Below are 27704 nucleotides of genomic sequence, written 5' to 3' on the forward strand. Positions count from 1 at the left end.
TGATCACATAATAAGGTTCTCTTAAAATGTTTATTAATAAGACCAAAATTAAGACAAAAAGATAAAACTTGCAAGACAACAAAATTTATGAAAACAAAGATGTAACGTCTCTTACTTGTTTTATCCAAACAAACGATAAAGGAAAGATATCAATAGGAGTATAAAAATAGGAATTATATACCATTAAAAATCTTTGCAACACTAATTTCATAGATACTCAATAACTTAAAAAAACAAAAATAGCTAAATAGAATCTCTCAAATGCAGGAATATCTCTTTATAAGGATTTTTCCACAATCCGCTAATAGAATTATAGTCATAATTGACCATATGCTATAAACTGATTTAACCATAAAAGAGAATTTAGGTTTTATGCCATGAAAGTATAGTTAAATTTGTTGTCATATAGCTTTCTAACTTACTATAAACGGTTATATTAATATTTTAGTTTTTTGGATTAAATGCTGTAATTTTTTACACAAACCTAATAAATTAACTAGTTAAATAGTTTGCTTGGCCAAGTTTCTAAAATGCTTATTTTAAAAAGTGCTTTTTTGACAAATACTTTTGGTGAGAAATAATTTGGTTGATGTTATAAAACAATAAAAGTAGAAGAACAATATTGTAGAGAAAGAGAGAGAGGAAATTTTTATTGAATTTTAGGATGATTTACAATGGGGTAAGACCCCTCTATATATAGGGGAAAAATGACTTAGCCACAAAGTAAAACTCTCTACAAGATAGACGTTCACTCTAAATAGAATTCTATTCATAACACTCCCCCTTAAATGTCTATGCGATAAGTAATGTGCCTCACTAAAACCTTAACTAAAATAAAACCCAATGGGAAAAAAATTCTAGAAAAGGAAAAAGAGTACACATGTTTAATAAGACGCCTTTTGGTTGCCTCGTTAAAAACCTTGCAAGGAAAACCCAGTGGGACAAAACCTTGTAAGGGAAAAAGAGTGCAACGCGCATTGACCCCCCTGATGAGAGCATCATTTCACATCCTTGAGCCTTCGCATCCCAATCTCGTGCACTAGCTTCTTGAAGGTTGACGTCGGTTGAGATTTGGTGAACAAATCCGCCATATTATCACTTGAACGAATCTGTTGTACATTGATATCACCATTCTTTTGAAGATCATGTGTGAAAAATAACTTTGGTGAAATGTGCTTTGTCCTATCTCATTTTATGAATCCTCCATTCAATTGAGCTATGCATGCTGCATTGTCTTCATACAAAATTGTGGGTTGTTTGTCACATTTCAAACCACATTTGTCTCGAATGAGATGTATTATAGACCTTAACCATACACACTCTCGACTTGCTTCATGAATAGCAATTATCTCAGCATGATTAGATGAAGTAGCCACAATTGATTGCTTAGTCGATTGTCAAGATATGACAGTGCCTCCACAGGTAAACACATAACTTGTTTGAGATCGAGTCTTGTGTGGGTCAGATAAATACCCAACATCAGCATAACCAACAAGATCGGGACTGCAATTATTGTCATAAAATAAGCCCATATCGGTAGTCCCTTTTAGATACTGCAATATGTGTTTGATTCCATTCCAATGTCTCCTTGTAGGAGCAGAGCTATATCTTGCTAAGACATTAACTGAAAAAGTTATGTCAGGCCTTATAGTATTAGCAAGATACATTAGTGCACCGATTGCACTAAGACATGGTACTTCAGGACCAAGTAGCTCTTCATTCTTTTCTTGAGGCCGGAATGGATCCTTATTCACATCAAGTGATCGAAAAACCATCGGAGTACTTAATGGATGTGCTCCATCCATGTAAAACTGTTTCAATACCTTTTCTATGCAGGCAGATTGATGAATAAAACTTCTGTTTGCCAAATGTTCAATTTGCAAACCAAGACATAATTTTGTCTTTCCGAGATCTTTCATCTCGAATTCCTTCTTTAAATAATCAATTGCCTTTTGGAGTTCTATAGGAGTTCCAATAAGGTTTATGTCATCAACATATACGGCAAGTACAACAAATTCTGATGTTGTTTTCTTTATAAAAATACATGGGCAAATGACATCATTTATATAGCCTTCCTTTAATAAATACTCACTAAGACGATTATACCACATTCGTCCTGATTGCTTTAGACCATACAACGATCTTTGCAATTTGATTGAAAACATTTCCCGGGACTTTGAATTATTTTCTTTAGGCATTTTGAATCCCTCGGGATTTTTCATGTATATCTCATTATCAAGTGAGCCATAAAGGTAGGCGGTAACCACATCCATTAAATGCATGTCAAGCTTTTCATGGACAGCAAAGCTAATGAGATAGCGGAAAGTTATAGCATCCATAACGGGTGAATATGTCTCTTCATAATCGACACCAGGCCTTTGTGAAAATCCTTGTGCAACAAGGCGTGCCTTATATCTTTGTACCTCATTTTTCTCATTTCTCTTGCGTACAAAAACCCATTTATAGCCAACAGGCTTAACACCATTAGGTGTTTGAACTACAGGCCCAAAAACTTACCGTTTTGCAAGTGAGTTCAACTCTGATTGGATTGCTTCTTGCCATTTTGGCCAATCAAGTCTTTGTCGACATTCTCCAACAGATTGAGGTTCAAGATCCTCACTTTCTTGCATAATGCTAGATGCAACATTATATGTAAAGACATAATCCACCACTATATCCACTCGATTCAACTTTGTCTCAATATCGATTAGATTTATTGATAGTTCCTTATTTTCTTGAGCCTCGGGCTTAGTGGATTCTCATGAATCTCAGAATTTATTAAATTGTGGATTTTTTCATGAGGTTCTTTCGTAGTGTCATTTTGATCATTTGTTTACCTTTTTCTAGGATTTCGATCTTTGGAACCTAATGGTCTTCCACGTTTTAGGCATGCTCTTGACACATTAGCTATGACACTAGAAGATTGTCCAATAGGGACATCAATACGGATTGGAACATTCTCTGTAGGGATGTGTAATTTTGCTATCCTTTTCAAATCCGTAAATGCGTCTGGCATTTGATTTGCGATTCTTTGTAAATGGATAATCTTTTGCACCTCTTTTTCACAAATAGAGGCACGTGGATCAAGATGAGATAATGATGGATTTTCCCACAAAATTTCCCGTTTGGTTTCACCAACTTCTCCCCCTAATTTTGGGAAAAGTGTCTCATTGAATCGACAGTCTGCAAATCGTGCAGTAAACAAATTCCCTGTCAATGTTTCTAGGTAACGAATGATGGAGGGCGATTCGAACCCGACATATATTCCTAACCTTCTTTGCGGACCCATTTTGGTGCGATATGGTGGTGCTACAGGCACGTATACTGCGCATCCAAAAATTCTTAAATGGGATTTATTAGGTTCATGACCCAAAACTAGTTGCAACGAGGAATATTTATGATAATTTGTCGGTCTGAGACGAACTAGCATTGCTGCATGCAAAATGACATGACCCCAAACAGAAGTGGGCATCCTTGTTTTCATGAGTAACGGTCTTGCTATCAATTGCAGATGTTTAATTAAAGACTCTGCAAGATCGTTTTGAGTGTGAACATAAACTACAGGATGTTCCACTTTTATCCCAATTGATAAGCAATAATCGTTAAATGCTTGGGATGAAAACTCAACAGCATTATCAAGTCTGATAGACTTAATTGGATTATCGGGAAATTGTGCCCGTAATCGAATTATTTGTGCCATTAATTTTGCAAATGCGAGGTTGCGAGATGACAATAGGCACACATGAGACCATCTAGAAGATGCATCTATTAAAACCATAAAATATCTAAACGACCCACTAGGTGGGTGAATAGGTCCACAAATGTCCCCTTGTATACGTTCCAAAAACGCAAGGGACTCAATTCCAATCTTTGTTGGTGATGGTCTAATAATTAACTTATCAAAATTCATTATTTAAAAGAATCTTTAAATTCTTTAATGGATGCACATTTGAGTTTTCTATAATTCGTCTCATCATAATTGATCTAGTATGTCCCAATCGATCATGCCAAAGTACAAAAGTATTGAAATCAGTAACCTTTTGGTTTACGGTAGAATGTGCCTCAATTGCACTAATTCTTGTCCAATATAGGCCACAAGATAAAGACGGGAACTTCTCAATAACCCTCTTTTGGCCAGAGACATTCTTGGTAATGATAAGATATTCAAGATTATTCTCATCGATTGTCTCAATATGATATCCATTTCGGCGGATATCTTTAAAGCTCAACAAGTCCCTCTTGGACTTGGAGGAGAACATTGCATTCTCTATGATAAGTACTGTTCCCTTAGGCAGAGTTATAGTAGCTCTTCCAGAGCCTTCAATTAATTTACTACTACCAGAAATTGTAGTAACATCTGCCTTACACATACTTAAATGAGAGAAATATTTCTTCTCTTTGAAATATTATATGTGTCGTACATGAATCAACTAAACAAATATTTTTACAATTGAACGTTGATCCATATTTGCTTTGTGAGATATCCATATTTACTTCCCATATTTTGACATACAAAAGAAATATACGAATAAGCGTTAGTATTTTCAGAGAAAATGGGAAGAAAACAAAGTTAAACCTATGATAAATAATGACATCTTAATAACAATTACGCAACTAATAGTGTACTATGAACTATTCAGTGAGTATGTTATTATTTACATAATTTTTATGCATATGACTGTTAATAACAAAATAACAGCTTAATTACAACAAGACAAGTCAAACATTGATAATATAGTTGTCAAGCAAATAAAAATTATACAGTTGTTTTGTATTTTTAATTTTGTTTCTTTAATTATTCTACATACACACAGAGCTGCATGCGTGCATGTGAATATGTTTATGAATGTGTTTATATATTCTATTAAGTCATTGTTCATCAATCAAGCATTAATTAAGAATTGCATAAAAAAAATATTGCTATTAATTTTAAAAACTTCTTTAAAATATAGACAATATATATACATCATATTATAATTACTTTATAGGTTAAACATGATAATGTCATGTATCAAATATCACATGCACACTCCGATTTGAAACAATATTTACTATGATTTATTTAAATTGCATTAAGTATTAATAAAACCAAATTACCTACTTATTTAATCACACAACAATGTAATGGTAACAATATTTGTTTTTAAATACTACAACTTTAGAGTTGTATTATACAAGTCACATTAAAAAAAACGATGAGTCACGTTAATTGCAAGCAAACATCTCAGTTTATACCATTATCTGACAGTGTTATCATATTAGAACACATAAACACTAGTTGTGAAATCATCATCTATATTTTCAGAAAATTCATTACTAAAGTTAAGATGACGCTTTTTCTATGAGCTATACTATTTTATAAAATAAATAATACTAATGACTACTACTCATGTAAAGAACTATGGTTACATGATGTTTATTCACTAGCTAATACAAATAAGCAAAATCAAACTATTCAATCTTTTTTAACCACAGATCCATCACCGATCAAGTGGTCTATTTTTCCATCAGGGCGCTCAAAGAAGTCTGCCACATCTAAGTGGGTGATGTCAAATTCATTGTCATAAACAAAATTAGCTTTAGGGTCTTTATTCTTTAGAGATGCTTGATAAAGCTCAACCAAATGTCTTGGTACACGACAAATATTTGCCCAATGCCCTTTTCCACTTTTGGTGGTTATTTCTCTTTGGAGGGTGATTAACACCAGGAAAATTTCTTCCTTGTCTACGGCCACGACCATGACCACGACCTTTTCCACGCTTAGCATAATGAGAATACACCTCATCCACTTCAGGCAATGGTGTAGACCTGGTGGGTCGATTTTCGTGATTTCTCATGAGCAAGTCATTGTTTCGTTCAGCCACAAGGAGAAGAGAAATCAACTCAGAGTATTTTTGAAACTTTTCTCTCTGTAGTGCTATTGTAGGACCATATTGGATGCATGAAACGTTGTAAACATTTTTTCAAGCATATCATAATCAGTGATAGTATCTCCACAGAGTTTCAATTTAGAAGTAATTATGAACATCGCAGAATTATATTCAGAAACAGACTTAAAGTCTTGGAGCCTCAGATGAGCCCAATCATATCGTGCTTGCGGAACAGTGACCAACTTTAAGTTGTCATATCTTTCCTTTAATCCATTCCACAAAATAAATGGATCTTTGACTGTGAAATATTCTATTTTTAACCCTTCATCAAGGTGATAGCTCAAGAAAATCAAGGCCTTAGCACAGTCTTGGGTGGATGCTTTAGTTTTGTTTTTAATGGCATCTCAAAGACTCATTGCATCTAAATGGATTTCAGCATCCAACACCCATGTCATATAATTCTTGCCCGAAATTTCAAGGGCAACGAACTTTCTTTTCATAATATCAGTCACAGTTAAAAAGAGGAGAAAATTTATACCTTAGTCTTCCCAAAGGCTTATTGAGACGGTAGAGTCTCGTGCTGATAACGTGTTATAAAACAATAAAAGTAGAAGAACAATATTGCAGAGAAAAAGAGAGAGGAAATTCTTATTGAATTTTGGGATGATTTACAATGGGGTAAGACCCCTCTTTTTATAGGGGAAAAATGACTTAGCCACAAAGTAAAACTCTCTACAAGATAGACATTCACTCTAAATAGAATTCTATTCATAACATTTGACTAATTAATTTAAAAAATACTTTTGAGCAGTAATTAGTGTTTGACCATGTTTTTAAAAAGTAATTTTAAGTGTATTTCCTCTAAACTGCTTTTTAAAAAAGTATTTTTGGGAAAAAGCTTTTTTTTTGTTGCTTCTACTCAAAAGCAATTTTTTCTTCTAAAAGCTTTCAAAATCCGAAAAATATTCCAGCATAATATACTGGAGTTCGAATTTTTTACATGTGAACTTCCAGCATAATATACTGGAGTTCTAGAACACATGTGCTCCAATTTCTAGTATATTATGCTGGAACTTTCCGTGTGATGGAGTTCCAGCACAATATGCTGGAAGTTCATACACAAGTGCACCAATCTCCAGTATATTATGCTAAAACTTTTTGTGTTGCAGCAACATAGTAGCTATATGATTTTATAAACGTTGATTATTTTTCAATTACCGGTCCGAAAATAGTTAGCCTTACTGTTTTCACTATAACAATAAGTGTGTGTTTGATTTTCACTACCCTCGTTTTTTTCCTCTTTCAATCCGCTATGTAATTTATTTAAAAAGAATGTGTAGACTGAAAATGGCAAACTGGTGCTAGTGCTTAGCTGTTAAGGTAGCAAAGCAATGGCATTTCCGGAGTTTAAGGCAAAAGGAAAGGTGAAATTCGTAACGGTGAGAGTGGATCTCAACGGGAGTCCAGCTCATACTCAAAATCACCTTTCGCTTCACTTTGAATGCTAACTCTCTCTCTCTCTCTCACACACACACAGTGACTCTCTTTGGGGGACTCTTCACTTCATTTTCACTGCTCCCATACAAACAAAACTAGCAGCCATCAACATCAACTCCATCATCATCCACCATTACCACATTCACAGCTAAAAGCTAAACTTTCGAACCAAAAAAAATTGGAATTGAAAAACGCCAGTGAAAGCTACTTATACACTACTTTGCTTTACTTTACTGATATTTTTATCATTCACAGATTGTCCAAAAATAGTTGCATCATTTCAATTGTGGAAATTTCTCCTGAATTTTCCCTTCTTTGGTTAGTCTTAAACCTTCCTTTTTCTTAATCCTTTTTGAACTTGTTTAGTCATTAGTGTATATAAATGTGTTGTATACAGTTGATGTTTCACCTTCTGTTTTTTGTGTGATCAATTTGTTTTTCGAGTGTAACTTAGTGAATTGAGGGTTTAAATTGGGTATGTAGTATTTAAATAGTGATCTGCAGGTGGGTTTTCTTTGACTCTTTATTAAAAATGATTGTATGAATGTTGTCGGTAGATGTTGGACTATGTAGTGTAGTGTGTGAGAATTCTGTGTGTACATTGCAGAAAGAATTGAATTTTTACTTCGATCTTCAGCACTCTTAATTGAATCTTGCATATATAAGATATAAAGGCAGCAGCTTTATTATTGATTTCTGACTGAATCTTCAAGAGTTACTTTTCAACTTGTTCGGGTTTGATGTGTAGTTGTTTCTCTAAGATGAATAGTCAATTATCGTCTTTTTTGCTGATGATTGTTTGAGTAGTTTTTTCCTGGTTGAGGAGAATTAATTTTGAGAAATGTAACAAGTATCATTATTACCACAACTTCACAATACAAAGGTAGTCTTTAAAGCAGAGTACACGATAAATTATTGTGCAATTTGGTTTACTCTCGAAGTATGAAATGTCAGTTAGTTTAGTTACTTTCAGTTTGTAATTGTAGAGTTTCTGATTATTCTCCCTTTGGTCAAGAGTAATTGCAACACGTTGTGATTTGGAAATGCAGGACATCAGGGGCTTATGTAATTTTCTCAGGGCGGAGGTACTAAAGATTACTCCTGTTTTGGGCCAAAAGAGAGAAAATTGAACAGATAAACAGCATTTGTGGAGATAGTGTATTTACATTGCTGGCATTGACTTTACTGTGCTCGGGAGCTGAAACTCTCTTTTGTGCTGAAATGAAGCAAATTGGATGAGATAAAAACTGATTGAGACGATTGAGCTTGTGTATTGTCTTCATTTCTGGCTTTACCAACACAACTGTTCTGAGTCCAATCTCATGCTTTGAGATTATAAGTCTATTTTGCCTTGGGCGGTGATGCGTCCAATGCTAAAGAAATGCTTTCTCAACTGGTGCATTTTATCCGGTCAGCTCTTCATAATTGTGCTTTCCGTTGGTTTAGGGGAGTATAGAGGTGAGCCTGTTGCATTTGAGAAGCGAATAGATCATTATTCTGGATCACCTCTGATTCATTTTTCCGAAATCAATATCACGTCCTATTATCAAGAATCAAGAATTCAAGTTTTGACTAACAATTCAGTCTCTTGTGAGGACCTTGAAGGAGTTGGATCATTTGATACCACTTGCTTGCTGAATTCAAACTTGTACATAAATTCTGACTTGTATGTGTTAGGTACTGGAAACTTGGAGATACTTCCCCAGGTTTCTATTTACTGTCCGATAGAAGGCTGCATTTTAAGTTTCAATTTGTCTGGCAATGTTAAAGTTGGGCAAGATGCAACTGTGGTAGCTGGTTCTGTTATTTTTTCTGCTCTTAGTCTGACGTTGGGACACAATTCTTCTATAAATACTACTTCATTGGGAGGAGCACCACCTTCTCAGACTAGTGGGACGCCAGTTGGGTATGATGGCGCTGGTGGAGGGCATGGTGGACGAGGTGCATCCTGCCTGAAAACTAACAAGACAAATAATTGGGGTGGTGACGTTTATGCTTGGTCTTCTCTGTCAAAGCCATGGTCTTATGGAAGCAAGGGTGGTGGCACCTCTCGTGAACACAAGTTTGGAGGAAGTGGGGGTGGACGTGTTTATCTTGATATGAAAGATCTCCTTTATATAAATGGATCCATACACGCAGACGGGGGAGATGGAGGATCAAATGGTGGTGGGGGTTCCGGTGGAAGCATTTCTATTCATGCTCAAAAGCTGTGAGTAACTTTCTGCTTGGACTTGCAGTATAAATCAGCAGCACTTGTTTGTTTCCTTAGTACTGCATCTAAGACTTACTTCTATAACTTTTCTCAAGTAATCGAACATTCAAAGCCCATGCATAACCATATAGTCTGGATATTGAATTTGAGGCTGCAGATTGCTAAAGCTATTGACTGAAAAGTATGCATTAATAGTTACCATCTCTCTTCTTAATTTTTAAAATGTGATGGCAATATATTTGTACTTAAGGTTCTTGTTTTTAGCTGCTTGTGCATTGTATGCCTGCTAACTAACAATTTTTGCAGACATTAAATGCGTGTGCATTAAGCTTCTCATCTTTCTACTGGATATGCTCTACTATGCTCTATACCGTAGTCTAGGTGCTGTTACGAAAATACACCTTGGACCTAACACAACCGAAAAAACTAGCTAATGAGGTGAGGATTGTGCAAGTCCATATCAGTTGTTGCGTTTTCGTTCAACCAACTTAGAACACTTAACACACTCCGTACGCCTAGGGCTGGACAGTTGGAACGTGAACCTTGCTATGGTACCATGTAATAAGTTCTCTTGAACTTAAAGTCCCTCCAATGAAGGATCATAATCCACAATGAGTACGACTAAAACAAGCTAATTATAAGTTATAACCGGTTCTTTAATACAATATATCAAATCGAGTGGCTCCATTCGCAACTATGTGGCTCATATCCTCCAAGAATATTGTCGCACCCGTGTCTGATCCTCCGAAAATGAATTATTTTAGGAGGATCTGAGACCCCTCTCCTCCCCCCCGGGGTGGGAAGACATTTTTGAAGGATCTGAGCAACATAGATTGACAACTCTATTGACTCAGAATCCAGTGGTGATCACTCTCCTCGTGCACAGGAAGTGGAAGATTCTTCGGACATACTTGAACCCTATCGCTTGAAAAATGAAATCATGTTATAAAGAAAAAATGTACTTAACCTTCCAATGTATGCTTGAGTATATAATGATTGACGAGGAAAAATAATAAAAGCATCTATTGGGCAGTAAACAGCTTTCAGTTGTGAATAATTCCTTGAGGTTTTGGTAATTGGTATAGCTGCTTCAAACAAAAAATAACAGAATCTGTTCGAGTCCATAAGAAGTTAGTATCTGTTTCAGGGTTGTGGCTGAAGTATCTCACCTATTCCTTGAAGATAGGAAGATAAATGGTTAAGAGTGATAAGGTTGGTCAAGACATTAAAGTTAGTTAAGAGTATTATTCAAAAAAAATAAAATTGGTTGTGTTAAAGGTGCAATAGCTGCTGGTCTAAAAAGTTGAAGGGTACCTCGTGTTTGGTCCATTGAATGTGCTTCTATTCGGCACCACAATCAGAGTGTGCTATGATAAAAAAGTCAATTTTGAAGCTTGAGCTCGTCCTAGCAAGAAAAAGATTCAGATGCAGGTTTTAATGAAACCACTCCCCAAAACTGGAATCGAGTGTGTGTTGGCAAATTCTCCTTCCTTAAAGACCAAAATTCTTCTTCTGCAGAACATGAGGATGAAGTCATCTACCAGGACTTAGATTGTAAGACATGAGAATCAGAAAAAAAACCTTCTATTGCTGGAGGTCAATCATGTATTCACTTTGTCATTGGGTGCCCAAGCTACGTGAAGCAGTGTGTAGTTTCAGAGTAACATTGGAAGCTGAAGCATCAGTCCGAATATTTGCTCTCCCAGGCTTAGCAATTTCTGTAGCATCTATTAATTCTGTCGTTGGAAACGGTCAGACTTACAGCTAGTCTTGCTTTGCAGGGCAGAGAAAAAGCTATTTCAGTTTCCAACACAGTGTTCTCCTTAATTGTTTGAAGTAATATGAACAATATGACTTTTAGAAAACGGAAGATACATGAGTTGGTGCAAATGCTTTATAGCATAAATTATGATAAGGTAAGCAATTTTATTAAATTTGGCACCGTATAGATGCATATTTGTACGACAAAAACAGTGTGTATATCCCATTACTAAATTAGGCGGCATACTGACACCCCTTTGTATAAATGAAGGGAACTAGCAAAAACTAAATACTCTAAATGACTTTAAAACACTTTAAGTTTCAGGCAGGAATAAGAACTCCTTGAAACCATCTTTGGTTCCTCTTCGTCAGTAAGTCCACAAAATAAAGCCATGGATGGTTATCATGTCTTCTTGATGGACTTATTGTCTTCCTTCCATGCCAACTTATAAAATCAGGCCTGAGTCTCTTTGACATTGGCACTTCATCTAAATAAATTCAGGAACAAGTCCTACACTTCCTTAGCTGTTGCACAATGTAAGATCAAGATTATTGGTGTTCCATATCCCTTCGCTCATGTATCACCTTTACTGAATCCGTTTTTCCTCAAACTATCCTGTGTAAGGTAGGATCCATGCAGTGCTATTCCATCCAAAACAGAAAGCTCTGTGAATTTCTCTTCATTCCAAAGCAATTTTCACGCAAATGCACATCCATTATTAGAACCCCTTGAACTCCTCATAATATTGTATTCATATTGCAAGTTTCCTTATTTATGTTCTGGGATGTTTGTTCTTTCTTGAAATTTTTATCTGGTTACAGTGATAAGCTGTTCATTAAGGTTGTTTGCTGGTTAAAGCATTGAATCTCTGAATCCCCTCATCAAGAAATTAAGAATCTTAGGGGTTGTTGGTTACCGGGATAAGAATATTAATCCTGGTATAAAATTTGGGTTTATAGTTATCCCATGTTTGGTTGTGGGTATTAGCTAATACTGGTATAAATTTTATACCAAAATGGTGGTATTGGCTATCCGTTTGGTGATACTCCTTCTCATCCTCCTCCTCCTCCGTGGTGGTGGTATTAGCTATCCCATATATGAGTTGGGATGGGTAATCCCATGGGATATCTCATAACTGAACCAAATGACCCCTTAATTTATTTTATATTGGCCACATTTATTTATCAAATTGAGACATCAACATTCTCCCTCTCGTGTACATGAGAATATCTTGATGTGCAATGGAGTGAGGCTTGAAAGCAAGAATTGTGCTTGCTCTACTGTCATATTAAAATGTGGAAATTTTGGGGACTTAAAAGTCTAAGCTGTTAGATAGGCGCATTATTTAATTAAATTAGTTATGTAACTTAAGTAATTCGCTTGTCTAACAATGTTCTTTCACAGATTCACTGTCATATTAAAAGGGTACTTCTCTTTCTCTTTTCACCAAGATGATGGTATCTAGTAAAACTTTTCTAGTTAACCCCACCTTACATCTGATTTTGCATAGTCAATTTGCAAGTTCTTTTAATCATCGCATAACCTTTCTCATCTCCCATTCAACCTTTTTATTTATTTAATATCTTCTCCTTATGATGCATTAAGTACTGATAGCTAATAATTGCAATCAGAGATTCCTGTGTACTCAATTTTCGGCATTGTTAGTTTGCTACTTTAGCATCTGTCGTTTTCCCCCTGTTTTCTTGCTTAGACTGTGATTAGTTGTTCCCAATTGTCACTTTGTTTGTTTTTTAATTGGAGTCTGTAAGAACCTAAATATCGACCTATATAGCTGTAAACTTGGCTTGATTTCAGTCTTAAAGTGCTGCTTTTTCTCATTCTATTGTACAATTTGAATAGCTAGTAACAGTACTTGCCCTGTATCTAACTTCAATACTGGATACCTGGACAGGAAAGGATTTGGAGAAATAAGCGCAGCTGGTGGGAGCGGATGGGGTGGAGGCGGGGGTGGAAGAATCTCATTGAACTGTTACAGCAGACAAGAAGATGTAAAAGTTACCGTGCATGGTTTGTGTTGATCATACTTGTTTTTGGCACATTCTACTAATCTGCAATATGTTAACTGCTAAGCTTTTCAATGTTGTGTGGATAAATGGGTTCTCTATCTGATGCACGCTCTGCAATCTTATATTGCTTTCTCCTACTCACAAGAATAGGATTCAGGCTTTCCAAACAAAAAGTGGGTCAAGAAAGGGAAATGGTGTATAGATTAGGGTTCAGTGTCTTCTAAACTCTTAAAGCCATCACAAAATGTTGTCTTTGGTATTGAAAAAATAGTTTTATCATTCAAATGCATTCATATAGATAAACGAACCTACTCTTCCCTCCCTTTATATATGAAACTTAATGGAACTAGTTCCGCGGAATACCTTGACAACCTATAGACCCTCTGACCTATTAATTTGTGGGTTGCTTGAGAAGAACTGTGGGAATTCCAGAAGTACCTAAGCTGTTCAGAAAATTTTCATGGCTCCTGCTGCAACGCCCAATGGAAGTGAGAAACAAAAAAAACTCTTTTTCCATATTTCAAAGGTTCATTGCAGTTCCTGCCATACTTTTATACGTGTCTCAGTCCACAACCTACATTGGCAATGCTGAATGGACGTAATCTCTCACCCCCTATGTTAATATGATCTTGAACCTGTTGAGTGGGTGTGAGGGAATTTTTAAGTTTAATGGAGAAAAATGGATACTACTCCCACTGACAGTAAAGTTACCCTTGTCCTAGTGTTTAATGCCTCTTGTCCACTTTTGTGATGTCTCTTTAAGCTAAATAATCTATATTTGGTCGTTTGGCAGGTGGCTGGAGTGTTGGTTGTCCTCAGAATGCCGGGGCCGCAGGTACTTTCTATGATGCATATGTACTGAGTTTACGGGTGGACAATGACAATATAACAACAGAAACAGAAACTCCTCTGCTGGATTTTTCTACTTCCCCTCTCTGGACAAATGTTTACGTCGAGAATAATGCTAAAGTTTTGGTCCCTCTACTTTGGTCACGAGTTCAGGTCTGTATCTTGTTCTTCCCAAGATTATCTATTATTTGTGTGTGATGGTGAAAACGTGGACTCGGATTTTCATGATTCTTCGTATCCGATGACTTCCCAGAGTCACATCATTCTTGCTATATCACTAGTTACAAGTATTCTAACTTTCAAGCAAATGATTGTATTTCTTTTGGTGAACAAAGTATTAATTCTGTTCATAATTTCTTTAAAAAGGTGAGGGGCCAAATTAGTCTACTTTATGGAAGCAGCATCATCTTTGGGTTGTCTAATTATCCAGTCTCTGAATTTGAGCTTGTAGCAGAGGAACTTCTAATGAGTGATTCAATAATAAAGGTAAAGCTTCATGAGAGGATCTTATATGCTCTCTAAAATTTGATAGTTTCCCTTTTCTCTCAGTAGTCACTAGCTAGCAAGTTGTTGGACAAGTTTTGTGACCCCTCCTATTTAATTGCTAATATTTTATTTCTTTTCTAAAAAAATCTTGTTGAGATACACAAACTGTATTAACTGTCCTCCTCTCCCTGCTTCAAATCCGACAATGCTGTATTGAAGGTTTATGGTGCACTTAGAGTATCTGTGAAGATGTTACTCATGTTGCAATCTGAAATCCAAGTAGATGGTGGAGGAAGCACAGTTGTTACTACGTCTGTCCTTGAAGTCCGGAATCTTGTTGTTCTGAAGGTAATTATTAGAGGTCTACCTGATACATTGATACTGACATAGTTAGATTCCTGGTAAATTAACATAAACGCTTCCGTACATTCCTCTTTTGTAGGGAAAGTCTGTTATCAGTTCAAATGCAAACTTGGCTTTATATGGTCAGGGACTTCTAAGGCTGACTGGTGATGGGGATGCAATCATAGGCCAGAGGCTTTCCTTGTCACTATTCTATAATATTACGGTAAGATGTTGATATTTTAAACATCTTGTGCCAAAATTAAGAGGGAGTAAAAGATGAGAAAGGAGAATCTTCATAAAACATAAATAACATGGGTAAACCGGCATTTTCTTAAGACTTGGAGCTTGACAAAACATACCATCGTAGTGGAATTTGTGCAATTTCTTGTTCCAATTGGACTTTAGTATGAGAGAGCAAGTGCTTTTTTTTCTCCAACATTTTCCTTGGATTTAATTGCCTTCTCAGTACTGTTGTTTCCCCTCAAGCTCTGAAGGCTTTCTATTTTTATTTTTATTTTGATTGTTATACTTCTGCGTAATTCTTTTATAATCATTTAATTGTTAGGTTGGCCCAGGATCTCTACTTCAAGCCCCCTTGGATGACAACAGAAGTAGAAGCAAGTATGATGTCTTACTTGCTCTGCTGTATTGTTTGTGTGCAATTTATTTTTGTTGTTTCATTTATGGCATTTTAACCTCCTTGACTCCAAATAGGGTGACTGAATCTCTGTGCGATAGCACGAGCTGTCCGATGGATTTGATTACTCCACCTGATGATTGCCATGTCAATTACACACTGTCCTTTTCGCTACAAGTAAGAGAAACTTATATTGTACTTTGTCTACTGCCAATAATGTGTGTGGCTTAGATGTATGATTATACATTAAAAATGTATCTAAAAAATGCATCTTCTTATTAATTCGAGATTCCCCATTTTCTTGCATGATTGAGTTATACCTCATAGAAGATTGATTGGAGAGATGACCATGAATTAGAAGGTAGATCTATGAAATGGAACAAAATTATTGAGAGGATTCACACTTCCTTTACTTCTTTAAAATATATTTCTTTTTGGATTATGTCAATATTTCATTTTTTTTTACACCCAAGGGTGTGGCAATGAAGTGGGTAATAACCTCGGAGACCTTCAAATTCCAGAAGAGACAAAACATAGCTAGGTAATTTCTTTCCATCTGCGTAAGCTTTGGTGGTTAGAGCTATTTAGTACTACCGAGGTGTGCACAAGCTGGTCAGCACTACACACACACACATACAACAACAACAACTCAGTCCCATACAAGTTGGGGCCGGCCATATGAATTCTCTTTCCCTTCATTTAACTCAACTCATACACACACACACATATATATTCGTTCTGGTATATCACACAGTTTTCATCTGTTACTCTGCTTGATAAAGCTAACAATGGTCAATTGGGATAGATGCCCTGTTTAGGCTCACAGAAAAGCCAGCTGAATTCTGTTATGCTTTTGCTCTCTTCGATTTCTTAGGCCCCCAAAAAAGTTGCACATTTCTTGAGATTGATTGTTCATTTCCTTGTCTTAATATATTAATATTTAGGATTATAGAAAATGGATTAAATGAATATTAGTGATGCTTTCACACTCCTTGATTTTTTCGTATCCCTAGGAAATGAATATTAATCATTTCCTTGTCTTGCTTGGGGCTAATTTTTCATTTCCTTGTCTGCTAATGGCAGATTTGTCGAGTGGAGGACATTCTTGTCACGGGCATCATCAGGGGTAGCATTATTCATGTTCACAGAGCCAGAACTGTCATTGTGGACAATGATGGGGCCATAACTGCCTCTGAATTAGGTCATGACGTTCAAGCATTATTAGCATTTGCCAGTGATTTTTCATTTTTCGGCTTTCTTTTTTCTTGGGCGCTTCTGATTATTTTGACTCTGCTCCTGTGCTGAGCCCCCAAGAGCAGGAGAGAGGATTCTAAAATGTCTCATCTTGTGGTTCACTTTCAGGTTGCAGTAAAGGTGTTGGCATGGGAAACTACTCAAATGGAGCAGGTGGTGGTGCTGGACATGGAGGAAGAGGTGGTTCGGGATTTTTCAATGGGAGGCTGAGTGAAGGTGGTCAAAGATACGGCAGTGCTGATCTTCCCTGCGAGTTGGGCAGTGGGAGTGAAGGTCCAGGCCAGTCCTATGGACCTGTTATTGGAGGGGGGATAATTGGTAACATATTTTACTTATTACTAAGCTTATCTTATGCTTTATGGACGCTGGTATATCAGCACATTCTTCTACATTTTTTTCCATCAAATTAACAAATTCCTTTTTTGTTCACTTTTTCTTGGTTTCTGAACCACTAGTTTACTGTTTATCTGCTAGGTCATGTGCAGCGAAATTGAATTATGATGCTTAGATAGTGGACTCCAGAATTCCTGCTTAATTTTTTTTGGGTTATAAGTGCTGGGGTGGAGAGTAGGTTAGCTATCACTTATCAGTAATCTATTTGAAGAACCCAATGTGGTGGAATGCGTCAAATATCTGGTTGAGATCGACGACTAAAATAGAATGCAATGAGAAATTAATGTATAGTTAAAAAATAGTTTTACTCCGCAAATCCCACATTATCCTTTGCAGATTAATCGGTATTAAGTACTCCTCCACTTGTCTTTTTCCTCTTCAATCAAGAAAATAAGTTCTTCGCATGCTAGTGTTATGGGACTTTTAAACTTCTTTTTTAATGTATATGGGTTTCCATACTAGTTATGTGGTGTGGTTGGTGTCTTCCTTGGCTGATTATGCGATGTCTAAGATGGTGATTCTATAGAAGTCATCCCAATGTCATATTCTGAACTTGGGGCTCTTAACAGTGAGACAATGTAGTCAGATTCCAGCATGAATCCTTCTTGGACTGTTTTCGAAGAATGGGTTCCCAATAATATATTTCAACTTCTAATTGCTTTCTAAGTTTGTATTTCAAGTTCAAATACAACAAACATTTGCTAAATTTGTTGTCTGCAGACTCCATCTCTTCTCTCTATCTGTTTTAGTTGGTTAAAAAAAGCATGTAGACTTATGGTCCCAACAATAGATTAGATAGAAAAGAAAGGGTAAGAATGGACAGTTAATCCTCCATTCTAAGAGTAATTAGCAGTTCACGTTACTACCTAATCAAGTTCTTGCCTAGGCTGGTTGATACCGGGGGGAATCACAGGGTTTAGCACCATTTTCTCTAGTACTCCCTGCATATTCACTTATATAATGTTGCCAAGTGTATGTTTTCTTTTTTAATAGTTTGTTAATGGAGACTAATAAAAAGTAATAATGCACAAATGTGTATAAAGTTCTCAGAAATGACTGAGATGTGTATGGTCTGTTATTCACAAGCTTATTTTTTGAGTGTTATTTTCGTCTTTGCCAGTGTTGGGATCCAGCCAGTGGCCTCTTTTCAAACTTGATGTTTACGGAACCATGAGGGCTGATGGCCAAAGTTGTCGTACCCCAAGCAGAAACAGTAATGGTACTCTTGCTGGTGGAGTTGGTGGTGGTTCTGGAGGAACAATTCTACTTTTTCTTCAAGCTCTTTCCCTTATGGACAACTCAGCTTTATCAGTTGTTGGAGGCTGTGGTGGCCCACTGGGTGGAGGAGGTGGTGGTGGTGGCAGAGTTCATTTTCATTGGTCTAAGATAAACATGGGTGAGGAGTATGTCCCTCTTGCAACTGTAAATGGAACCATTGACCATAGGTAGGTTGTGTTCATGGTACTTGTGCAATTTACAGTTTGTATTTCTTAAGTTCTTTAGTCTTCACGTGAATTATTTGCCGGATGTTCCGTTTCCTTAGCTTTTCCTTTTTCTTTTGAGTATGCATGTAGTAGAGGTGAGTATACATTCTTCAATAAGTAGCATGATTTTGTCAAAAGAGCTATCTTAATGAATATAAGAGAGGTGAGTTTTAAACCAGCCAAGAAAAGAGATGTGTCTTGAGTATTACTCCCTCTCTCCCGCTTTATGTGACACGATTCAGAGTACGAGGGTCAAACTATCTAGTTTTCGGTGTAAAGTTGGATGTAGAATCTTCAACTTTTTGAAATAAAATTTATATCTTTAGAAACTACGTAAAATTACTATGAGTCACAATAATTAATAATCCAAATCATTCAAAAGGTAAATGAAAAAATTGCGGTCAAAGAAAATTCCTTTGATTCTCCAAATATTAACTGTGCCACATAAAGTAGGACAGAGGGAGTAATGCAACTCCTTTTACAGTATACCTGACTACTCATTTTTCTAACGGTGGAAGATGTTGATACTACCTGGTGATAGGTTTTTCTGGCTGTCCTGATCAGCCAAATGCTCTTTCCTGCTACAGTGTCCTCCAATTTTAACTGGTTTTTATATAATGTTATGATCAACCGATCAAAAGAAAAGTGATGTTATGATTTAAAAAGCTGCGTATGATAAGTTTACAGATTTTGCATCAGTAAATAGTCTGTTGGCATTAAACTGGTGTATTTCTCAATTTATTACAGTGGAGGTACCGGTGATGGTGGTGGTCTTCGTGGAGAGAAAGGCACAGTAACTGGAAGGAAGTGTCCTAAGGGCTTGTATGGTACATTCTGTACGGTAATTTTCCTACTACGTTGTTTTGTTATTGCTTTACCCTATATTTTTTAATCAATACCTTTTACCCTATCTGTTGCTTACTTACAATTTTTACTCTTAAGAAATTAATTGATCGGTAGATGAACCAAGTGTGACCTGTTAGCCCATAAGTAAGTACTGTGACGAAGCGGCTGTTGCTCACCCGACACGATCCTACAAAGTCACAATTCACCGAACACGATCATCCGGGGTGAACAAGAATTGGGGATTGGATGCGGCGAAATTCCTGCCAAGAATTGTGCCTTACCCTATTATATTTCTCCTGAGGATATAGATCTTGTTTGGCCAGTGAAGAATGTTTTGGCATTACTCATGATCTTGAAGCGCTTGACCATGAATTTATGACTTGGCTTATAGTCCTTTTCGACCTTTCCTTTAGGAGGAAATCCAAAGCCTTCGTCGATCTTCTCTCTTAAGTTCAGTTGATGAAGGCCCCTAATCTACAAAATGTTTCTCTCTGGACATGTTAGTGCCTTAAAGAGGTTGGAATCCTGCAGCTTGTAAAGTGTAGATTGGACCAAGTGCAACTGTGAAGTGTTATCATTATTCAGCTTTATCTTATAGTTCTCAGTAGCAATCTGTTGTCATAATATTGTTGCGATTATTACATTAGTATCCCCTATGAAAATTAGATATTTTCCATCCGGTCAATTGTGATTATAGCTATCATCCCCATTAAATTTAATCAGGAATGCCCTACTGGAACATACAAAGATGCTGAAGGATCAGACCCTTCCCTGTGTATTCCCTGTTCCATGGAGCTCCTTCCTAGACGTGCTTATTTCATTCATAGGCGAGGTAATGGTGTTGTCTTCTTCAGTTTCTTTTTTTGAATGGTTACTCGATAAGATGTTGTTTGCTTTCTCAAATCTTTTGAGAGTATGCTGTATTGAAGTCGATTAACGGGCTCAACTGCTGCTGCAGGAGGAGTAACTGAATCACCTTGCCCCTATAAATGTATCACTGATAAGTATAGGATGCCAAACTGCTATACACCTTTGGAGGAGCTCATATACACATTTGGAGGCCCATGGCCTTTTTCACTGTTGCTGTCGTGCATCGTTGTGCTGCTGGCTCTTTTATTAAGTACATTGCGAATCAAACTAGTAGGATCAAGGAGTTCTTATAACACTTCAAATTCAATGGACCATCACAGTCATCACCATTTCCCTCATCTCCTATCCTTGTCCGAGGTACAAAACTCGGAGCATTTGTATGTTCTTTTATCTTTTGTCAAAATCTCAAAAGTTGTATGTTCTCTTGGTAATGTTCTTCATCTTCTAATTTTTTTTTAATTTCAAGGTCCGAGGTGCTAGAACAGACGAAACTCAGAGTCATGTCCACAGGATGTATTTTATGGGCCCCAATACCTTCCGTGGACCCTGGCATCTTCCTTACTCACCCCCTGATGCCATTATTGAGATTGTGTAAGAATTAATATGTACTTGATTCAGAATAATAGTAAACATGAAACTCCTATTAGGCCATATTCCCATTATAGGTATCAATCAATGATCACTCAACATACTTAGTATATCACTTGAACAGATACATATATTTCTCGTAAGATGAACTTTATTCTGATGCTCTGAGAGTATTTTGACTTGTTAGCTAGCCATATCAGTTAGGGAATACTCAATAGCTCCCCGTCACTAACTCAACATTTCTTTATTGACATGAAATTACAGGTATGAAGATGCTTTTAACAGATTCATAGATGAGATCAATTCAGTTGCTGCATATGATTGGTGGGAGGGTTCAGTGCATAGCATACTTTCTGTCGTTGCATATCCTTGCGCATGGTCTTGGAAACAATGGCGGAGGAGAAGCAAAATTCATCGCCTTCAGGAGTATGTTAAGTCAGAATATGATCATTCTTGTTTACGGTCCTGCCGTTCACGTGCTTTATACAAAGGAATGAAGGTTTGTCTGTTAACTTTATTTCTTTAGTAGCCTTTATTGCGATTATCTCAAGTTTGATGTGGTGGATTTTGGTTTTCTTTGCATTCTCTTTAAGAATGTTTTCTCGTGCTTCTCAAGTCTCTGTGCGAAGTATCAGATTCTTATTGCATCTTGTGTTTTGGACAAAATGCGAACTTTTTTTAGTAAGAGGTTAAGGCCCCCAGCCCTCTAAATTTAAAAAAAAAGGATAAGGAACTGGACGGGGTGGGAGAGTATACTGGATATGGTAGATTTGAAGCATCCATTTGTTTGTGGCTTTAAACCTCCATCATGTTAATACTTTACAGGAAGTAGGTTGTAGGACTTCTTGGAGCATCTAATTCAGATAATCAAGTTTTAGTTTTTCACAGAACTTAGCATGAAATAAAGATCTGTTGATATAATACTTGTAGATGTGCTATGTCATGGAAACCTCAGTCCTCCCAATTTGGTGGACAGGATTTGCATTTTAGCTGCAAATTATGTTGCATGATTTAATGAGTGTTACAGGTTGGAGCAACACCTGACTTGATGGTTGCTTATATTGATTTCTTCCTTGGTGGTGATGAGAAACGTTTAGACATAGTAGCAAGTATACAGAAGAGATTCCCCATGTGCATTATCTTCGGTGGTGATGGAAGTTACATGTCACCATATAATCTTCACAGCGACACATTATTGACAAATCTCCTTGCTCAGGTCTGTTGACATTCTTGTGCGTTGATTTTGTATTAGCAGTTGCCACAATCTGGTTTCTTGATTGTTAAGACAAGGGATCTTATTTGTTTCCAGCATGTACCTTCAACTGTTTGGAATCGGCTGGTAGCTGGTTTGAATGCCCAGTTGAGAACTGTGAGGCATGGGTCAATCCGCTCTGCGCTCCTACCTGTCTTGAATTGGGTTAGAAGTCATGGAAACCCCCAGCTTGAGTTTCATGGTGTTAAGATCGAGCTTGGGTGGTTCCAAGCAACCGCTAGCGGGTACTACCAATTGGGTATTTTGGTGCTGGCTGGTGATCATTCTCTCTATGATCTCCCACAATCTGAAGTCTCAGAAAGCTGTGATGACTTCTCTAGGTAGTCTTGATGAGACCCTGAATATTGCTCTTTTTTTCCTGTTGATTACTGTAGAAGCTTCCTCTGTACTAAAATCTTTGCAATGCTCTTTCTGAAACTTCCTAAATTGTTCCAAATCTTTTGGCTTTATATGTTCCCACCTTGAAGTTTCATGTAAGTGCTGTCTTAACTTAGACCATATGCTACCACTTGTAAAGTATTGCAAACTTTTTTCTTGGGTGTGAACGATGAATTAGATGATGCCGAAAGAATTTGGATAGCTGACTCTTGAAAGGAGATGGATCTGAGTAGTAAAGTGCTGAGCTTGTCTATAATTTGTTTTATTTAATAAAAAAGATGCTTCTGTGTGTACGCTCTGATTTATGCATTGTGCATATGACAAGGAATTTCTGGTTACAGATGCTAGGCTTCTTCTGCTATCATACTAACAAATTTCAAAAGCAGTGAAATGAAAGACTGACTTCTGTTATAACATCCTTGATTGTATGTCTTACAGGAACGTTGCAACAATAGTAAGGAGGAGTCTTAAGCAACCTCTAGAAAGCCAGCAATGTACAAGTCATGCATTATCCCGCAAAAAGATTACTGGTGGAATGAATGGTGGTCTCATTAATGATACTACTGTGAAATCCCTGGATGTTAGAAGGGATTATCTCTTCCCATTTTCTTTGCTATTGCACAATACCCGCCCAGTTGGTCGTCAGGTACTGTGAAGTTATAAAATTTGAGAATTTGATTTAATCATTAATCTAACCTTGCATCTTATTACGTGTTTCAGGACACTGTACAGCTGCTGATCACTATCTTACTATTGGCAGATCTATTTGTTACCCTTCTTACTTTAGTTTTATTCTACTGGGTATCTCTTGGGACTTTTCTAGCTGTACTGCTTGTCCTTCCTCTATCTTTGCTTTCGCCTTTTCCAGCCGGTTTGAATGCCTTGTTCAGCAAAGGTCCAAAGAGAGCTAGTCTTGCTCGAGTATACGCACTATGGAATGCTACCTCATTGTCTAATGTTGTAAGTTTCTCTATGGATGCATTACACATTGCATGCTTCATTATCAAATTTTGCATGGATTGACTTCATCCGTAATTTAACTGAGATGTCATATAATGATACTATCTGATGACATGATGATGTCATTCTACAATAGAACTGTTCTAGAACTTCTGGCAAAAATTAACATTGGGTGGGCAAAAACTTCTGGACTAAGACTTGAACTAAGTTAAACTTATTAAAGATGAGTCCCATTAAGTTTTGACAACACATAGTGAGATCAAAAAAGAGATGTAGATGCTATGTTTATTGATTGTTCATCACAGTCACAAGATAAATCTACAAATCCTCTTACATACTAACAAAGAGAAACCTCAACTATACTTGTAGATTAGGCCTTTTTAAGTAACGGATGTCATGAAATGTATGTGTTGGAACATCGTGTTGTCAAGTTTTAGAAGTACGTACTTCGGATAGGTCAGAATAGATGGCTGACCAAGTAGCTTTCTATGTTATTTATATCAATGAGACGAAAGATGCTGAACAAGTGGAGAGAGAATGCCTTGGTTATGATATATAAGAATAGATATTCTAATTGTCATGGTATTAAACTTTGTCAGTCATATGTGAGTACATTGGGAAAGCTGACTATATTATGAACATAAAGACAATATAAGGGCGACAAAGAACTAGCTTGGTTTTATACCTAGTGGTTGGAGGTTCGAGTTAGTAAGGGAGCAAAGTGTCACTATTAGGCTTCTTGTACACAATAACCCCAAAAAATCACATCCAAAAGATGGTACAAGTAGCACCCATAGAGGATAAAACTAAACAAGGTTACTTGAGATAAGTTGATCATGTCCCTTATCGAAAAATATAAGTCAATCGTGTCCCTTATCAAAAAACATAAGTTGATCATGTCGTTCGCAGCCTCCAATGGAAACTAGTCCTTAGGTGCAATACTATGACAACTGAAGGTGCTAATGAAATGAGGTAGACTAAACTCACACGGAGAGAGCTGTTGCAATAAGGTGTTACATGTACACTATATACACTAGGTCCGGTATTTATTAGGAGTGTTTTTAGTTTTTCTATGGACTTATATGTCTGTTTATGGTTAATTGTAATTTAAGAACCTCTAGTGTACACTATGTACACTAGGTCCGGTATTTATTAGGAGTGTTTTTAGTTTTTTTATAGACTTATATGTCACGTCCTTAGTTATTAACTAAGTACATGTGCGGCACTTGGCAACTCGCTCACGATCTTGCACAACTTGCTCACGTTCTTGCTATGCCAAGTCAGCCTTACTACACTCAAGATCGCTAAGAAATGTTAGAACACATGAGAATTGCTAAAGGAAGCTTTTGTAGCAGAGAGAACTTGATTGTTTTGCTTGGTTGATGAATTACAAATGAATGCCCCCTATTTATACTAATCACCTAGGGGCTAATATGTAAATAATAATTATTCTACAAGTCCTTCCATATTTACAACTAAGTCCCTTCTCTAGAATATTCTACACAGCTAGATTCTTCTAAGGACTTTCTAACAATTCTATAGGGTTCTAGGTCTTCCTAAGGAAACCTCTATATTTCTCTAGAACCTTCCTACAAATGCATAAATATCTAGAACTTTTCTAAAGAAATTCTCCATAGTTCTAGAATATTCCACCAAGATCTTTTCCCTAACTTATGTAACCCTTCCATATAGCAAAAATATATGCCAAGTGGCACCTATGTGGCATGATGGTGTGGCGGGTCATGACATATATGTCTGTTTATGGTTAATTGTAATTTAAGAACCTCTAGTTTTAATTAACACCTTATTTTTCTTAGAAGACTAATTATTTAGTATTGGATAAAATAGACCAGAATAGAGTGGAATGGATAGAATTCACATAGCTGACTCCAACTAGTTTGTGTTTGAGATGTTGCTTATTGAATGATTGACTGAAAAAGAATGGTCAATTTTCCTGTCATTTGCTACTCAAATGGTTTCTTGGATTACCAAGATCGAAACTTCATTGTTATGTGAGTTAATTATCTTCATATAGCATTTCCTCATTTAAATAGACTGAAAAGAGCTTAATTTTGATACATTCACTGGAGTTGCCTCCATTAAGCATCAAGAAAAAGGCAGGGGCGGACTTACATTCATGCAAGTGTGTCATCCGACACCGTGTTGCTTGAAATTTCCACTAAAATTACCAAACAGCCAGTGGTCACATAATATCCTTGCCCTCTTAATGGTTCCAAGTTCAAACTGACACTAAGCAAAGCCCCAACTATTCAGCAAAGTTTATTCAGTGAAATTCAGAAAAATATGTATTAAATAAAACCATACAAACGTGGCTTAGTAAAGAGCATTTTAGAAAAAGTTAATAATAATAATATGAAAAATTGTTCGCTATATATTTTTTTCTTGTGATTCGCTTGTATCTTCGAAAACAATTACATTAATGTAGTTGATGTGTTTTATTAAGATGATCTTATTATAGTAAATTTTCATTGGTTCAGTTTTTAAATTGTGACACCGGTTATCCAAAATCCTGCATACGCCCCTAGAAAAAGGTGACCTTGATTTCTGGTTTAAAGTTTAGAGAGGTTAAGAGCGCCAAACAAGATGTCTTTCGGAAGTAAATATCTGCTTTTCATGCTTTTCATCCTTATTCTTCCCCCCGGAAATTATAAGCTAGGAACTGAAAAGGCTTGTGAAGGCACGTGTAAAATTGAAGTGAAAGAACAATGGTTATCTGCTTCCATGTAAGGGGCAAAAAAAAATTAAAAACAATTTTTTTTCTTTTCGTTGAAACTTTATGAAGGCGTCCAATTCTAGAATGAGAAAAGTAGTTGAATCAAGAATGAAGTAATTTCGAACTTGGAGGATGAATACATATGATTTAGACCGAAATGATAGGCTGATTGTAGATGCTGACGCACAGGAGTCCCGGTGATCAGATCTGGAACTTATTTTACTTGTTTGACAGAATCTCTTTTGACTTCCTGCAGGCTGTTGCCTTTATATGTGGTTTAATCCACTATGGAATTTCTGCATTGAAGCCCCCTGATGAGGCTAGCATGTGGGGTTTGAAAAGGTGAGAATTTTGATATTACTATATCCAAAACTTGTCTCACTTCTCACCTCATCCAGTCAATGCGTGGGAGATAAAAAATGAATCTAAAGCGAGGAATATTTGTATCATAGTTCCCAAATGAGAACCAGTGAGAGCTTATAAGAATGAAAGTGCAGTCGTTTCATATAACATGGTTAAACATCAGTGTCTGACGTGGAATAGTGGCAGAAAAACACAGCTGAAATCAATATATTCACTTGTAGTCCATTTTCAGCTATATTTATCAACTACAACGGCATTCTAAAACTAGTTAGCAAATGTATGAACAAGTTTGAGCATTTTGTATTGTCAGGGAAGATGACAAATGGTGGCTTTTTCCTACAATCCTGCTGCTATTTAAGTCGGTTCAAGCTCGATTTGTTGATTGGCATATAGCAAATTTAGAAGTTCAAGATTTTTCTCTCTTCAGTCCGGATCCTGATACATTTTGGGCCTATGAAGCTGCTTCTTGACATGAAGAATATAATACGTTGGATAGGATGGAGAAATTGTGCAAATTTTTGGCATGGCACTTCTTGGAATTTTGACCTGTATATATGTCCAAATCAGTACAAAAGCATTGGTATACATGTGCAGTGTTCTTTGATGTAATTAGTGTTTGAAGAGAACAAAGATGATAGGTTTAGAAAGTGGAATTTTTCATTGAGTTTTTTCTCCTAGTAGAGGAGAATGTATAGGTGATTTACAGATAATTTTGAGAGAGCACAGATGGATTAGGAGCAAGTATTTCTTTTTTCAACTTAATGTTACTCCTAAAAATAGTGAAACGTAATGCAATTTTGTTCTCCTTAATTCTGCTTGTAAAATGGTGCAAATCTGATCAAAGATCTCTAAAATATCTCCTTTTGGTGGGAGTTT

General features: G+C 36.5%; 1 protein-coding gene across 1 annotated transcript; it reads left to right on the forward strand.

Annotated features, from left to right (window-relative positions):
* Window positions 1–7302: 7302 nt before the first annotated feature.
* LOC104217138 (uncharacterized) lies at window positions 7303–27638 on the forward strand. Its single transcript, XM_009767292.2, has 23 exons — window positions 7303–7685; window positions 8417–9576; window positions 13254–13369; window positions 14162–14370; window positions 14584–14703; window positions 14923–15051; window positions 15146–15271; window positions 15614–15669; window positions 15763–15862; window positions 16769–16886; window positions 17048–17257; window positions 18453–18777; window positions 19564–19657; window positions 20386–20494; window positions 20621–20889; window positions 20999–21123; window positions 21385–21619; window positions 22148–22336; window positions 22430–22713; window positions 23210–23417; window positions 23492–23731; window positions 26722–26807; window positions 27139–27638. Exons 2-23 carry the CDS (start codon window positions 8729–8731, stop codon window positions 27296–27298), a joined length of 4356 nt encoding a protein of 1451 aa, XP_009765594.1. The 5' UTR covers window positions 7303–7685; window positions 8417–8728; the 3' UTR covers window positions 27299–27638.
* The last annotated feature ends 66 nt before the right edge of the window (window positions 27639–27704 follow it).

This window comes from Nicotiana sylvestris, chromosome 8 (genome assembly GCF_000393655.2).
Source record: "Nicotiana sylvestris chromosome 8, ASM39365v2, whole genome shotgun sequence".
Lineage (NCBI taxonomy): Eukaryota > Viridiplantae > Streptophyta > Magnoliopsida > Solanales > Solanaceae > Nicotiana > Nicotiana sylvestris.

Coding starts and splice junctions, on each gene's coding strand:
- LOC104217138 (XM_009767292.2), top strand. CDS start 8,729: ATGCGTCCAATGCTAAAGAAATGCTTTCTCAACTGGTGCATTTTATCC. Junction 15,272..15,613: donor CACTATTCTATAATATTACG/GTAAGATGTTGA, acceptor TTTAATTGTTAG/GTTGGCCCAGGATCTCTACT. Junction 17,258..18,452: donor TATTGGAGGGGGGATAATTG/GTAACATATTTT, acceptor CGTCTTTGCCAG/TGTTGGGATCCAGCCAGTGG.